General features: G+C 39.9%; 3 protein-coding genes across 3 annotated transcripts; 1 reads left to right on the forward strand and 2 right to left on the reverse strand.

The window, feature by feature from the left end:
* The first annotated feature begins 1,066 nt into the window (after positions 1-1,066).
* LOC110990368 (cell adhesion molecule 4-like) lies at positions 1,067-3,571 on the forward strand. Its single transcript, XM_022255342.2, has one exon. The coding sequence runs from the start codon at positions 2,006-2,008 to the stop codon at positions 3,569-3,571; it is 1,566 nt and encodes a 521-aa protein (XP_022111034.2). The 5' UTR covers positions 1,067-2,005.
* Positions 3,154-9,907, reverse strand: neil1 (nei like DNA glycosylase 1). The gene is made up of 7 exons (XM_022255343.2): positions 9,308-9,907; positions 8,611-8,730; positions 8,262-8,434; positions 7,456-7,611; positions 7,070-7,149; positions 5,085-5,313; positions 3,154-4,652 (listed from the first exon to the last, which is right to left on the reverse strand). Exons 1-7 carry the CDS (start codon positions 9,769-9,771, stop codon positions 4,624-4,626), a joined length of 1,251 nt encoding a protein of 416 aa, XP_022111035.1. The 5' UTR covers positions 9,772-9,907; the 3' UTR covers positions 3,154-4,623.
* Positions 9,908-12,000: 2,093 nt separating this feature from the next.
* Positions 12,001-15,458, reverse strand: LOC110990370 (uncharacterized protein C3orf38 homolog). The gene is made up of 3 exons (XM_022255344.2): positions 15,266-15,458; positions 14,360-14,571; positions 12,001-13,977 (listed from the first exon to the last, which is right to left on the reverse strand). Exons 1-3 carry the CDS (start codon positions 15,384-15,386, stop codon positions 13,417-13,419), a joined length of 894 nt encoding a protein of 297 aa, XP_022111036.1. The 5' UTR covers positions 15,387-15,458; the 3' UTR covers positions 12,001-13,416.
* Between the last annotated feature and the right edge of the window lie 22 nt (positions 15,459-15,480).

Genomic DNA, 15,480 nt, shown 5'->3' on the forward strand with positions numbered 1-15,480 from the left:
TTCCTGTTTTCTTATCCCTCAAAAGTCAATACTTTCAATCTAAATCTTTTTTCCACTATGTCGAAATCTAGATGCAATGAAAAACGCAAGAGCCTGCTGAATTTAAAAAACAACAATAAAACACGGTTTGGGTTATGGCATACTTAAAAACCTAGCTAGCATCCATTTTGAACAGAAACTAGTTTGCCCACTAAAGCTTAATGTGAAAGCTTCTTTCTGTAGTGTGGAAAAAAATAGTTGGCCCAACTCGTCTTACTTCAATTTTATGAAAACTCCGACTGATTAACTGGTCATTTTGTTTCACTTAGCCAAATTAACAGTCAATGTTGATTTCACCGTTCAGAGAGTGCTTGAATGTCTAATAATTATGATTTTGAACTTTTCCCCCGCATAATTTGCTTTATTATTTGATGTGTCTGATTTCCGTTAGAGTTGGTCATTTGATTTGTTACGGCACGTTAAACCATAAAAATGAGACTCTTAAAAAATGGCCACTTTGGGAATAAACCAGGGGCTGCTAAATCAAAACGAATTTAGTAAAAAAGGCTAGTAAACAGGCGGGATGTCATTTATTTCGTTTTAAAAAATCAGATTTGCATGACTACTTTTTCGTTTGTTTACACCATTTCATTCGGCAAGTATGACATAAGGGTCACCCTTTCTTTTGTTCTTTCCATAAGCGCGCTCAACTAAACTTGGAAAAGGTCGATTGGTCATCACTGATCCTTTTCTTCTCCCCGGCGTATGCTTTCACAAGAGGAGGGAGTCAGATAAAAGAGCACGTTTCAGGAGACAGCTCAGCAGGACGGGAAACCACTAAGCAGGAGTGTATTGTCAGACGTATGTGACATAATTGCCAATTCATGCCGGAACACCCACGGTGATTTTGCCCAACTAATTTTTTTCTGCTCGCACTTTTGAAAGTGTTGGTTTCTTAGTTCGTAAAGTGATTTTCCTCTGTGCGCACGACAGATCATCCGCGCCTGGGGGCGGATCCAGGATTTTCCCAAAGGGGGGGGGGCAGGGATCCTAGAATTTTAAAGGGGGGGGTGAACTAAAGCAGTACTGATGGTAAAATGCCCGTCGTTAGGGTCCAGCCATTTCGGAGTCTAGGCGCCCTGTAGGTGGTTCCATTTCAGGCAGTAACCCTCTTGTTTCCTTCGCTCTCCCCCTTTTTCTTCTTTTTTGTTTTAATTTATTTTTGGAGGTGAAAGGGGGGAGGTGCCCCCTGGATCCGCCCCTGATTGCACTAAAATGCACCTGTAGACCATTCAATATTGTCCTTTGATAACGGTCAAGGAGCAAATGGAGTCAGGTACAATAAACGCGGCATGGGGAGGGGGCGGTTGACCCTTCTAACTATAAATCCTGTCGGGTTGGGTATCGATTAGGCCCTAGATGGTGCGTCCAGTCTTGAACACTAAACACTGGCTCCACTGGGATAGTCACCCAACATGTCTTCAAGAGCATGTCCGATGCGATTTCTCAAGTTCTAAAGTAAAAATGACATTAATCATTTCCTCTAATTTCCCACAAGTATATACAAGTAAAAGTTTGTCCACTCCTCTGTGAGTAACCTATGTACGGAACAAGTGGTCCTCCTAACCCCAGTATTAGTTGAAATCCCTTTATGTCACATCGTCATGGTACCTATCTCACCATGGCGCGCAGTGCAGTGACACCTTCCTCACTTTTCAGCCTATAATTCTTTATTAGTGAGATTCGTCAGCGGCTGAATGATGACGCAGTCTTCCAATCCACTGTATATCAATTCGAATACTAAGTCAAGCCCATTCGAAGTTTCCTGATCATTGACCGGCTGTTACTGTTCCAGTACTGCCGCACCTATTTGACATCGACACTGCCAACATCCGTTTAAAAACAAGCTCTCCATTGCTACCTTCAAAGGATTTCCTTTGCATGGCGGAGGAGCTCAAGATATAAACAGAAATGTTGGCAATATATCTCAAACTTAAAAGGCAAATATTGCCAGGCGTGTGACTCGATGAGATCAGCACTGACCATTTTCAACTGGTATGCGTCTTCAGACCATCACATGATGCATTATTACACATTCATCGGTCTTATGTTCTTGTGCGGCGCCGTACTGACGGCTGAAACGGAGGTATCCCTGCAGGAGGGTCCACGGAACACTAGCGTTATCGAAGGGAAGACAGTGATAATGAAATGCGTGTTTCGTCAGCTTAATCCATTCAACTTTGTCTACTGGTACAGGAACGAAACTGATGAAATTATCAGCTTGAATGATTTGATTGGCCCAGTGATTGATCAAGACAGGCAAAAAAGGTATAGGATCCTCAGCGATTCGTCGACTTCCAATTTTACACTCCAGATAAGTGATGTTAGAGTAACCGATGCTGGGACATACAGCTGCGGCATTTTCAAAGATTTCTTATTCAAAAAGCAGGCCCATCTTGCCACTGCCAAACTAACTGTAAAACCAAATCAGCGCGGTAATAGTAGTTCCATACCGACATGCACGTTATCAACATCTTATGTAACAGCTTACGAACAGCAACCAAAACTGGGAGATTTGGTTTACCTCAAATGCTTGCGAGACACGGAACAAGACTTTGAAGGCTCACTGAGACCTGAACTCATCTGGTACAAGAAGTTTTCTGACGACGCTATTAGTCAACCACGGCAAGAACAGACACAGTTGAGTATTCTTCTCAGCCCTGAAGACAACGGCGTGGAATTCACCTGTAAATTGCAGTATCCCGATCTGGGTGATCTCGGGCGAGAGGTAGGAGGAGAATGCTCAATAACGCCGCTTAGTATCCCACCGTCATCATGGATCAAACCATCTGGCCGGGTAAGGGTAGTGGAAAACAGTGAAGTTGTATTGACTTGTAATGGGACTGGAGTCCCTGCCGTGACTGAATATCAATGGAGAATACATCCACAGATACCCAAGAACTGGTATGATGTAGAAGAAAAGGGGAGAATACTGAGGATTAAGAACTTCAAGAAAGAAGACGGCTCACTGAATGTGACATGTCTTGCTCAGATAGCATCGGGGCTTACTGGTGACGAATCATCATCCACAATGCTGATCATGATCGAAACAATGAAAGTAACGAATGACACATTCTTTAATAAGAACACATCGACAACAACCACACTACCAGCTGTGATCATTCCCATCATCATAGTAAGCCTACTTGTGATGTTATTAGTGGTCATTTGTAAATACACTGAACACAAACGCAAAAGAAACATTCCTATCTCCTCTTCTCCAGAACATCTCCAGAACGAAGAAAACTCGACATCCTCCTCTCAAGTTGTACCCAAGCCATCCCCTCTCCCACCCCGTCTTGCTCACTATGATTACCCATCGACTTCTTCGTCATTCCACTTCAACAGCAATTACACCAGTCTCGAGGCCACTAATGACGGTCATAATGACTACTTAGACTTGACTGGCAAGGACCATCAACCCCGCACGGACGAGAATGAGTACACGGATTATTTGGGCCTAGAGAGTGCTACGACCACATCCTCACCACATGGTGATGTCTCGGTGTACGAAACTTACGAAATTCCATAAAGTTAATGTTGTCATTTGTATAATGCTTGAGTAAAACAAAATTTTACAAGTTAACACACTGAACGAGGGTTTACATGTACATCGATAGTAGCAGGCTGTCAAGGTACACACAATGTATATTCATCAAAGTTGGAAAAATAATTGGAAGCAACGTTTAGGAGCCAAAACTTTGTTATCCCTTTTCCAATTGCCTGCAAATGTTCTAACCATTATCGGAAGTTTCCCAAGTCTGAGAATAATCTCACGCAAGGGTTGGGCTACAGGCCCAGTCTAATTGTAAACACATAGTGGAATTCAGGTCGATAATGCTGAATCATATCCCATTTACAGAATAAAAAAACCTGAAGGGATGGATCGGATAGCTTGTTTCCAACAGAAAATCGTTAAGAGTACTGTGAAGATCAAGTTACAAAATATTTACAAAATAAAACACATTTCCTAGCTAAATGCAGGAGACTACTGATATTTCAGGATATCTTTTTTATGAGAACGTTTCTTACTGTAATATTAACACACTGTAACCTGTGCATTATGTAAAGAAAGATTACCAGTTATAAAAATAAACTTGGTGAATTCGATTTGGAAACTACGGTAATCTACTTATCAAGACGGCCTGAGAAAGTTCCAAGTGTGGTTCTACTGATTTGTCACTCTATAACAAGTTCTTCTATTTGTGAGAAATATCTGTCAAGGCTATTTACAAATACACTGCGGTAACCAGAAGCCAGCTGGATTGATGAGTGGTTAAATTTCATATCAAACGTTTGAAACTGAGTTTTACTTGACTAAGAGGGAAGTGACATAGTCTATTTTTAGAATAAAAGATCTTGAATTTACAAGTTCTTAGCAAAGTTATTGTATCCATTTTTATGATCATGAAAATGTACACTACATACAATCAACTAATCTTTGTACCTTCGACTATCAAATGTAAATAAAAGAAAGCTGACAAGAAGTTAGAATAGTTCCAAGTACATGTACTTATTAAATCTATTACAAATAAAGTACCAGTATAAGTTGTGTTTGACTTGTAGCGAATGGTTTCCTATCAATTACCGAGTCTTCTTTGGATTCTTCAGGTCTATGAAGAGATAAGAAATGCCGATATTATTTTAAAAGAAAAAACTTGCACAGGTAAGCAAGGTAAAGGTCAGAATCAATGGTGAATACATTGTAATGCATGTACTCAATTCTTGAAATGGAAACCACTTAAAGACTTTGGAAAAAATTGGAGTCTTTGGAAACTCCAAAAATATTTTTGTAAATGATTCACCTTGATTGCCCCTCACACAAAATGCTGATTCCTACCAGGAAACAACTAGGAATATTTCCAATAAATTTCTCAGAATTTATATCACATCCATAAAGCTTTCTTGAGTTTTGTTGAGAAATTTTTATGTGTTCTGACAAGAAGGACTTCAAGCATGGATAACTTCCCTTGAAACAATCTCCACTCTCAACAGCCAGGCCTCTGGAAGGTTAACCTTTGAAGTGACATTGAGGAGTTACTCACCATTCATGGTAACCTTTGACCTGGTAGCATAACCTTTGACGTCATGAACACCCTGTAGCTGTTTCTTAGTCTGTTTGGGAGTGTTCTTGACTTTCTTGGTCTCATCTTTTGTTCCCTGAACTGGCTTCCTTCCAGCTGATAAACCCTTAGTTCTTGCTTGTCTCCTGTTTGGCGTTTTCCTTTTGCTCTGACCTTCTACTTTCATCTTTGCTCCTGTTTTTTTTGGTTTCTGCATACATCATAACAAAATTTGAAATTTTTAAAAATTATTAATTTATTTTTTTATTCGAATAAATAAGATTCCACATATGCAACCTAAAATCTTAAGGACTGTTTATCTGAGTAAATAAATCATGTGGTTTGAGCACACTTCCTGAGTAACCTGTAAAAAATCTTAAAAGAAGGTCTAGAAAGTGAGGGACATTATCACAAGGATGTTGCTGCAAGGATTGCCAGCATTTCTCATATCCAGAGAAGATGTTACTGCAAGGATTGCCAGCATTTCTCATATCCAGAGAAGATGTTACTGCAAGGATTGCCAGCATTTCTCATATCCAGAGAAGATGTTACTGCAAGGATTGCCAGCATTTCTCATATCCAGAGAAGATGTTACTGCAAGGATTGCCAGCATTTCTCACATCCAGAGAACATGTTACTGCAAGGATTGCCAGCATTTCTCACATCCAGAGAACATGTTACTGCAAGGATTGCCAGAATTTCTCATATCCAGAGAAGATGTTACTGCAAGGATTGCCAGCATTTCTCATATCCAGAGAACATGTTACTGCAAGGATTGCCAGCATTTCTCATATCCAGAGAACATGTTACTGCAAGGATTGCCAGCATTTCTCATATCCAGAGAACATGTTACTGCAAGGATTGTCAGCATTTCTCATATCCAGAGAACATGTTACTGCAAGGATTGCCAGCATTTCTCATATCCAGAGAACATGTTACTGCAAGGATTGCCAGCATTTCTCATATCCAGAGAACATGTTACTGCAAGGATTGCCAGCATTTCTCATATCCAGAGATGTTGCTGCAAGGATTGCCAGCATTTCTCATATCCAGAGATGTTGCTGCAAGGATTGCCAGCATTTCTCATATCCAGAGATGTTGCTGCAAGGATTGCCAGCATTTCTCACATCCAGAGAAGATGTTACTGCAAGGATTGCCAGCATTTCTCATATCCAGAGATGTTGCTGCAAGGATTGCCAGCATTTCTCATATCCAGAGATGTTGCTGCAAGGATTGCCAGCATTTCTCATATCCAGAGAACATGTTACTGCAAGGATTGCCAGCATTTCTCATATCCAGAGAAGATGTTACTGCAAGGATTGCCAGCATTTCTCATATCCAGAGAAGATGTTACTGCAAGGATTGCCAGCATTTCTCACATCCAGAGAAGATGTTACTGCAAGGATTGCCAGCATTTCTCATATCCAGAGAACATGTTACTGCAAGGATTGCCAGCATTTCTCATATCCAGAGATGTTGCTGCAAGGATTGCCAGCATTTCTCATATCCAGAGAAGATGTTACTGCAAGGCTTGCCAGCATTTCTCATATCCAGAGAAGATGTTACTGCAAGGATTGCCAGCATTTCTCATATCCAGAGAACATGTTACTGCAAGGATTGCCAGCATTTCTCATATCCAGAGATGTTGCTGCAAGGATTGCCAGCATTTCTCATATCCAGAGAACGTGTTACTGCAAGGCTTGCCAGCATTTCTCATATCCAGAGAAGATGTTACTGCAAGGATTGCCAGCATTTCTCATATCCAGAGAACATGTTACTGCAAGGATTGCCAGCATTTCTCATATCCAGAGAACGTGTTACTGCAAGGCTTGCCAGCATTTCTCATATCCAGAGAACGTGTTACTGCAAGGATTGCCAGCATTTCTCATATCCAGAGAAGTGGTATTTACCACAAACACGCAAGTCACAATTTGCTGTTCCTTAGCTAAATGATATTGAACACTGACCTTTGTGGGTGACTCATTATCCTTAGCTGATGCAGCTTCCTTCTTCTTTCTCCTCTTGACAGGACTCCTTGATTTCATATCTATCATTTATTTAAGATTTCAAGTAAAAAAAAAATCATTATTCAAATGTTCTGACATTATTTATGTAAATTTACATGTACTGCCCTAGATCAGTGATAACGGGCAAATACGTGAGATCCAAATTTCAAAATCTATCAAAATCTATTGGACATTCTCCAGTATTTTGATGAATCCAAGACCAAGAAGCTTTTGTGACTCTATATTGTGCTTGATGTCACCTCTTAAATACAAAGACTCTAACTGGTTACTAAATAAAATCATTTCAATCCAAAGGATGGTGATTTATCAGAGAATATTGATCTTGCCTTTTGGGGCCATTGGTCCGGCTGGTCCTTTGAACCAGATGGTTCTACTGTTGTGATCAACCACGTTGTTCATGCCTGTTTGGTAGTAGCATTGCAGCCAGGCATTAAACTTGGAATAATCGGCTGATCTTCCTTCAGGATCATAACCACCTCCTCCTGAAATGGTAGACATTATATGAGATATCTTGTTAGTGATTGCATTTATCCAACAGTTATTCTTTCAACGAGTGAAGGAGAATAGTGCGGCAGTTTCCACCTGCAATCCCCAACTTCTCCAATACGACACTAATTCTACCATAGCACGTAGCATTTGCCATGAGGTTGATACTCCCAATTGATCGGTTTATTGGAATTTTTGGCACCATTTTTCATAGTGACAGGAACTTTATTTTGCCAATGTCTTGCAAACTAACAGATCTCTTGACACTGTTGTGTATTTGTAATTTTTTTAATGTACATGTAGTTGATCTTTCCCAAATTGTTAGTCTATCTTTCATTGTTCCTTAACTTTGTCCTTTCATCCAGTGTTCTCAACTCACAATTCTTGAACTTTCAAGATACTTTTTATCTCCTGAGTGAAACTGCTAGAAAAAATGAAAAACTTTGGATTCAGTAAGACTTGGCAGAAGTCATACACGTAGTTGTTTCCATATTGCTTGCTTTAAGTATGGACTGAGATGCACACATACATGTTCAAAAGCTCCTCGATTTAAGTCACAGCTCCAAAGTCACCTGCTGGGATTTGAGCTAACATTGAGAAACCCAGACAACAAAATTTGATGTAAATTAAAAATGCATTGCCTTACCTAGGTTGACAACTTCCAGGGGCACAGTGTGGCACAAATGCAGTATGTCAACCTTCGGACCTTTATCCTTGACCTTGACATCCTGACCTTTCATCTTTGGCTTAACATCAGGTGGATTTTCGTCCAGGTCCTTTAGAACATTGCGAGCTTTCTCAAAAGGTGGTATGCCAAGTCTAAAAGAAGAAGCAATTCATTGTATAAACATAATTCCTGGTAACACTGCATGTTACTACAAAATTTGTGAATAATGTGCCTGATATAAATTAAAAATCACCAATTAAAGCATCTTTCTTGGCTACTACTTCAATTTGCAAATATTTAAAAACATGCTTTTTGATAAATAAAGAACCTGTAGAGTATTTCAGCTCGGAGGTAGTTTCCAATCCCATTGAAATATTTTTGATTCAGAAGAACTTCACAGATGGGTCTGTCAAAGGCACTTGATTCGAGGTTTTTCACTACATTTGACCTGCAATAGAAACAGAATTTTGAAAGGATTTCCACTGAAACGTTATCTCTGAATTGATCAGAAAGGAGATATGTTACACTTATGGTAAATTTCAGCTTAGGCAAGGCCCTATCCATTACAGTGTGTTCATTACACAACAACTAGCTAAGACCCAGAGGTGTAATATCCCATGATCCTTTGCTCTTGTATAACAGAATATCTTCTAGGATCAAGTCTTGAACACAAAACAAAGGACGGAGGAGAAAAATACCACTCACGACAAAACGTTAGTAATTTTGCAAGTCTGCCATGTCTGTAGCATATTCATGTGGACACTAGGCATGCTAGGCACACTAACCAAATGGCATTTGACTGTTGCCAATTAAAGTTTCGGTTTCTCTCAATCACCTATTCGCATCAAGCGGAGTATATGGAGAAAATATGTTTAACAACGTGGTGTGATGTGAGATATGTTTAAACATAACTAGCCGTTTATTAACTCTGAACTTTTCAATCTTTTGCACCCTACCTACAACAAAATAACAAAGAAATCAGGACAGAATCATAATTAAAAATAACATATAGCCAGCATGCTCACCTAAAAGGTTGATATTCAAACATTGGATCTGGTCCTCTATCTTTGGACCAATCAGCATCTACTTCCCATCTTCCAAACCTACGGACATCAACATGACTTAAGACCATGGTTGGATCATCATTCGTAAAGAATTGAAGATGAGCATGCTTGTGCACCTCCGAAACGGTCGTGAACTGAAACTTTCCCGACATCCCAAATCGGAACAAAATCCTGGTAGACTTCAGCTCAGTAAGCTTGCGTTTTTTGCCCTTGGAGAGAGACTTGGGAGTATCTTCAGTTTCTGAGAGGATAAGTTGCATTTCTTTACCCCTTGAAGCAGCCGTGATGATGTACGCTTGAGCGCAGAACGAGACTTCATCACTTTTGTGAACCGGAGATTTGACAATGCGACCAGTGAATACACGACCCTTACAAACCCTGTTCACAAATCGACTGGCAAGATGAAGTTCTGGTCCTTCTGGCATGATGAAATCAGAGTTGGAAAACAAATCCTAAGCAGGAATTCACCCTCCACTAACTTAGCTCTCACTCAAATTGAAATGATTAACGCAAAGCACACGTGCAACTTCAATTTTACGTAACCACGCTCATAATGTAAACATTACACAATCTGACCCAACTAGGAATAGGCGAAACTGAATTTGGGGTTCCACGTTACTTACAGTCTTTGTTTCAAGACGTTTTTGTGCCACCAGACAGCACTATAGCTTGTATTTGGCAGTTCAAAAAACATCACAAATTTAGTCAAAAAATAATATTTCAGGCCGAAATTGTCACCAAAATGCTGAGCATATAGAATGTGTTAAGTGTACATGTAATTCAAAGCCAAAGTTACGGACTGCCTCCTTTTAAATTCAGGATCAAGATTGTTGAACTGTTCGTTTAAAAACGAAAGCGAGCGCACTACCTATTTAAGCCCCCCGTTTACAAAATAAAAAGAAAATTGCAGAGGGCGCCCTGCAACTTTTACGATCAATTTAAATCCTTCGGTTTAATAGCTCCATGGGTTTACAACATTCACACCTGCTTTTTGAACACCATTTATCTTCAAACCACCAATTTTACAACAATAACTACTCTTACTTCACATCGAAACTGCTCTTAAATAACCAACTACTCTCTGGGGACTCGGACAAGTCAACTATCAGTCAAATGTCCTCAAACCGTGGTGTAATGGGGGCAGACCACTAATTCAAATGAGAATATCTGGCCAGCTCATTAGTATTAAAAGTGCTCCCCCCCCCACTGTATCTTTTGAACAAGGAGATTGTTTGCACGGTGAGATTGTGTAATTCCTTGCCAGGATCAACTCCCTGGGTCTTTGAGCTTGCATATGAGAGCAGAATGGCTAAAAACTACGGTTGAAAAATGGTCCGAAGTGCCCGAGAAAGTTGACGGTTGCCACTTGAAAAGTGGCTGCAATCAGGCTTCGGAAAAATCACTTTTTTGGGGGGGGGCGTTGTGGGAATTATTAAAAATGTAATTGGTTAACCAACAAACAATTGAAAAGAAATTGAAAGATTAGTGACCAGACGAGAATTTCATTTGTGTTTCAGAAATCTCAGGGATGTTGGCATGCATGTTTTTGGGCCCTGAACAGTGATGATTTTACACTGTTTTCTAGGGGCTTGAATTACTGGACTGTACCCTAATATTCAACAATAATGGCTTGTCGTGATAGCTCCCTCTAGCGGCAGTAGGATATTGAAGTATTTACAACAACGTCTTGAAACCAAGACTTTGACACATCTCATGACATTCAGCCCAATTTATGTGTTACGCCGAATTAAGAATGGGCAGGACTGAACATGGGACTTTACATGCATAGGCTTGTTTTCAAGACGCTATTGAATATGTTCTCAATAATCAACTGCCGCAAGAGGGCGCTATTTCAAGCGACCGCCACCACAGACATAAATAACCCACCGCCACAATATCGTGATTGCGCCCTCTCATGCCGGTGAATTTTAATGAAACTACACAATAAAAGTATGTTCGGCGCACAAAACAATAGTTTTCGTTTCTTCATAGTTTTAATTTCATGACGCCGTAGTACAGAAACAGGCCATAAAACACCTCCACGAGAGGGCATTATCACGATGAACCACTAATCAAGAATGTTTTACCCCTCTATAGTTTTACAATTTAAGACTGTTCCCAACTTCTTAGGCTTTAGAAAAGGGTCATCGGATGGGTAAACAGAAGCCATGGTCCCCTAGCCCTCCCCAAAACAAAGCCCAATTTTTATAAAATGAGAGAAAAGCAATGTTTAGGTCTTTTTCATTTCTATTCAATCCCAAAGCGTATACCCCCAAATGTAGCGCCACCCCTCAGAAAGGCAATAAAAGGTTCCATGAAATAATTTCCAATTTTTTTTTGTCCCTCTCTCACGAACAGTTGATTTTGGATGTGCTCTTGGCCTCATACCGTAATGGGAGACTTTTCAGTCCCTTGGTGGCAGAAAAAATACCAGTCGCACACAATAAGTCTACTGTTTAATGAATTATGCTTGAATACACAATGTGTGCACTCAAAATGATGCAAAAACAAGGCTGACTCTTGAGATTAACTTGTTTGCTGCCACCAAGTACCTCAAAATTTTCCATTTTGGTTCATTTCTTCAAGTCACATAAAGCAAGAGACAAAAACACAATGGACAACATTGTAGAAAGTAGATGACTCAGTAATACAAGTGCAGTACAATATCCAAATTGTTCATTGCTTCAGGAAGAATTGGTATTATATTTTAAAATTGTGCAGTTTAGATTACAAATTCCTAATCAAATGTCACCCCATCACCAAAACGATTCAAAGAAAAGACACCATTATTCAATTAATTTTGTCAAAACAAAATTTTTCGGCAAGCGGTACTGGAAAAATTGCATTTACACATTAAAATCAGTTTATCAATCAAACCTTTTTACTGCTGATACATGTTAGTCTTTGTAACTTAAAACTTGTGTACAATTGGTTTCATAAGGTTTGACAAGGCGCTTTATCTGAAGCAATATATACCACTTAAATGGTCTGAGATTTATTTATTAAAACAATGTCAAGTCAACTTCATGAGAAACGTTGTGACAAAGCAAAGCAACTTCCAAATGCTGGCAGATTTTTTTGTTTGAATATAAATCAACAAGCCCCCTTCTCTTACACCAGTACATACACCAAACGGACAAAGAAACTGTTTATCTGACACACAAACACTGAACCTGTCACTTTTCAAGCACAGATGTATGCTATGTGATCTTCATAATGCACTATATGTTCAGTGCTTATCAAATTCTCGGTCTCCCAAATGAGAAATTGCATCATCAATGTACGCCACATAATCCAACACTTACCTAGTGACATACTCATGATTGGGAGGGGGGTTCAGACTCCAATTCCCCCCCTAACTCACGACACTCAAGTCCCCTCCCCCTCCCTTCCTCCTCTCCTATTGTGCCACAGGGGACTCTGACATATGGCAATATCAGAGCTAGTAGTTTAACACATTGAAGATGTACATTGTATCATTATTTTTCAGAGAGAACAAAAATCAAACCCTCTGGGGAGAATAGGGGGCCCTCGAACCCCAGAGCATCCCTGCGGGGGCATCACTGCTTTTGCCACAAAAATTACTGTATATGATTACTATTATGCAAAACAGATTTTTAGGCCACAAGACTAGTCATGATTTTTATGCAAAGCATTAACTGAAAGCAGTAACAAGCAAACTTTAATACATCACTGGACCTTCTTACTTTCAGATAAGAATATTTCAGAATCCAAAGTTGTAAAAAGGAATGATCAAACCATCTAAAACCATACAGCAACTGCAACACTATGGGTTGCATGCACTCTTATGACTAAACTCGTAAAAATATAAAAAATTTGTATTACTGACAGACATTTTAGGGCCATTTCTGCCTTGGGCCTATAGCTTTGTTCCTGTCCAGTGCAGAGATTGGTTTGTACACATTCATCTGAATACACTTCTGAGTACTCTATGCGACGTGTCCTTCATTGGTGACACAATGCCATATACACATATACAGTTCCTTCACAGACACTACTTGTATGCACACATCAGAGAGCGATATATCTATCACAAGTGTATTTGCTTCTTAATTAATTACTTGTGACACATCTATTGGAGCTGTCAGTGTGGGCATTCGTTGAACTGCAGTTTGTTTCATGCTCATGTCAATGAATTTAATCTTCCAGTTATTCTCTTTCAGCGGATCTCGGATAAGTCCAAATTGTTGTTCGAATAATCCCAAGCAATCATTATAGCGATGGACTGTACCACAAACTCTTACCATTACAAGTCCATGTGGATCAACAAAGCCTCGAGTTCCTTCTGGGCTGAGGTTAGGGTTGAATATCAAGCCTTCCTCACAAACAAAGTTTCGAAATCTCTGTGCAACACACTCGGCTCCATAGAAACTTTCATCACGTACTTCTGATATTATTAGACGAAGATTGAGCTTGCAGTCTTCCCAGAAATGATGAGATCCCCAGTCACTAGGTGAGTTGCTTGCAATGACTTGACTTAGTGAGTTTAATTGGCTGTAAAACCATGATGTGAACTGCTCTGCAAGCACTTGTACATGCTTTGGTGGTTCACTGGCTGATGGCGCCTTCAGGGTTGGGTTTCTGTCTGGGCCTGGATCATCACTCAAGTCCTTGAGAAAATAAAGCAACAAACCGTACAGGTTTGGGAACTATTTTATTTTAATTTACAAAACAAATGGCTGCTTATTTTCAGATATTAAGGTCTTTGCATATTCATAATTCCATATCTGAAATCTAAAATCCTCTCAGCTCAGATATAATTAGAAACTGAATATTCCAGTCTATTGATGATTTCACAGAATCTTTTTTGGTGACACAGTGTAGCCATTGTCATACAATCACATGACCATACTACATTTTGGAGAGAAATGGCATGTCAAGGTCCTTGTCATCATGTGTTGGATTACGAGGTGTACATGTGAGTGTAGCAAGCACAAGGGAGTGTGGTGTTTTGTGGGTTCAAATAAATGTAGCTTGGGTTAAGGGTCTTACATCAACTTCCATACGTTCAGACACACATTGCTGGGATACATTGGTTCCCCAAAGTGACAGTAATTGCCTCACAAGAGTTGCTTTATCTGATGTTGATGACACGCCAACTGTCAGAGTTGCCAGGTGACGAAAAATGTACTCTTTTTTCACTTTCTTTCGTCTGAGGAGCTCCAAGGCACTGTCTGAGTGTAGAATAATTGCATTGATTGCCTCTGCAACAACACATACATGTAAGATTTGTGGTTAGCACAGATCTACACACCTGTTGGAGCCATTTATTGAACAAATACTGTTGTGTGTTCCGAGTCTGATGTTATGTATGCACACCACCACTGTCAAATGGATGGCTCTTAAGTCATGATAGTTTACAGTACCACTTCTTTGCGTGGCAGAACGATACTGTCTTGCAATTGTCACTGTCTCATCTTAAGTTTTTGTGTCAAGCCAACATCACGCATTATCATGACAATTGCTCGGCAGCAACAATCCATTTCTTAATTCCATAGAAACTAGGTTAAACATGTATTGTGACATAAAAGCAGAAATTGACCCACTCTCAATAAAGAATGTCTTGAACTAAGACTACTACAAAAGCACAACTACTACAAGCATGATATGCATCTTTGTTGTCATATTTTACCGTTCCTTCTTAAAAGTTAAAAAGTTAAAAAGGCAAAACAACTTTCCCTGAGACAATCTCATTTCTTCCCACGGTACATGTCTTCAATTAAAATTACAACTTGATGGATGAAGTGAGGTGAAATTTCATGAGGTAAGGTGGCGAGTACGTGGCGTGGAAGCCGAATTGCGAATACGGAAATGTCCCGCACGCAATGTTTCGGCGATGGGGGACGCCCCCGGCCCCTTGGGATATGGGTCCCACAAGCAACCAGCTCCGATAAATACCTTGTTTGTTCCGAACGGTAATCATGCGATTAGTGACCGTTTCCACAAGAGACAGGAGTTCATGTTTGGGGAATTCTTGCAAAAATCTCGCCGAACCTTCTCGTTCTTTCTTACTCAACATCGTTGTTGGTGAAATTTGCCAACTAGGAACCGATCATCTGTGTACTCACATAACTTGCAATAACTACGTCCATAGAGGGCGCTTCAGGAGTTAC

The sequence above is a fragment of the Acanthaster planci genome, linkage group LG05 (genome assembly GCF_054643075.1).
Source record: "Acanthaster planci isolate LZ-2023a linkage group LG05, COTS_SCS, whole genome shotgun sequence".
Taxonomy (NCBI): domain Eukaryota; kingdom Metazoa; phylum Echinodermata; class Asteroidea; order Valvatida; family Acanthasteridae; genus Acanthaster; species Acanthaster planci.

Excerpts from the sequence above, each read along its gene's own strand:
- neil1 (XM_022255343.2), bottom strand. The coding sequence starts at position 9,771 with ATGCCAGAAGGACCAGAACTTCATCTTGCCAGTCGATTTGTGAACAGG. Across the intron at positions 7,612-8,261 it reads CCTGGAAGTTGTCAACCTAG|GAGGAGGTGGTTATGATCCT; the intron begins GTAAGGCAATGC and ends CTACCATTTCAG. Across the intron at positions 7,150-7,455 it reads CGGACCAATGGCCCCAAAAG|ATATGAAATCAAGGAGTCCT; the intron begins GCAAGATCAATA and ends AATAAATGATAG.
- LOC110990368 (XM_022255342.2), top strand. The coding sequence starts at position 2,006 with ATGAGATCAGCACTGACCATTTTCAACTGGTATGCGTCTTCAGACCAT.
- LOC110990370 (XM_022255344.2), bottom strand. The coding sequence starts at position 15,386 with ATGTTGAGTAAGAAAGAACGAGAAGGTTCGGCGAGATTTTTGCAAGAA. Across the intron at positions 14,572-15,265 it reads TACCGTTCGGAACAAACAAG|AGGCAATCAATGCAATTATT; the intron begins GTATTTATCGGA and ends GTGTTGTTGCAG. Across the intron at positions 13,978-14,359 it reads CTGAACGTATGGAAGTTGAT|GACTTGAGTGATGATCCAGG; the intron begins GTAAGACCCTTA and ends TATTTTCTCAAG.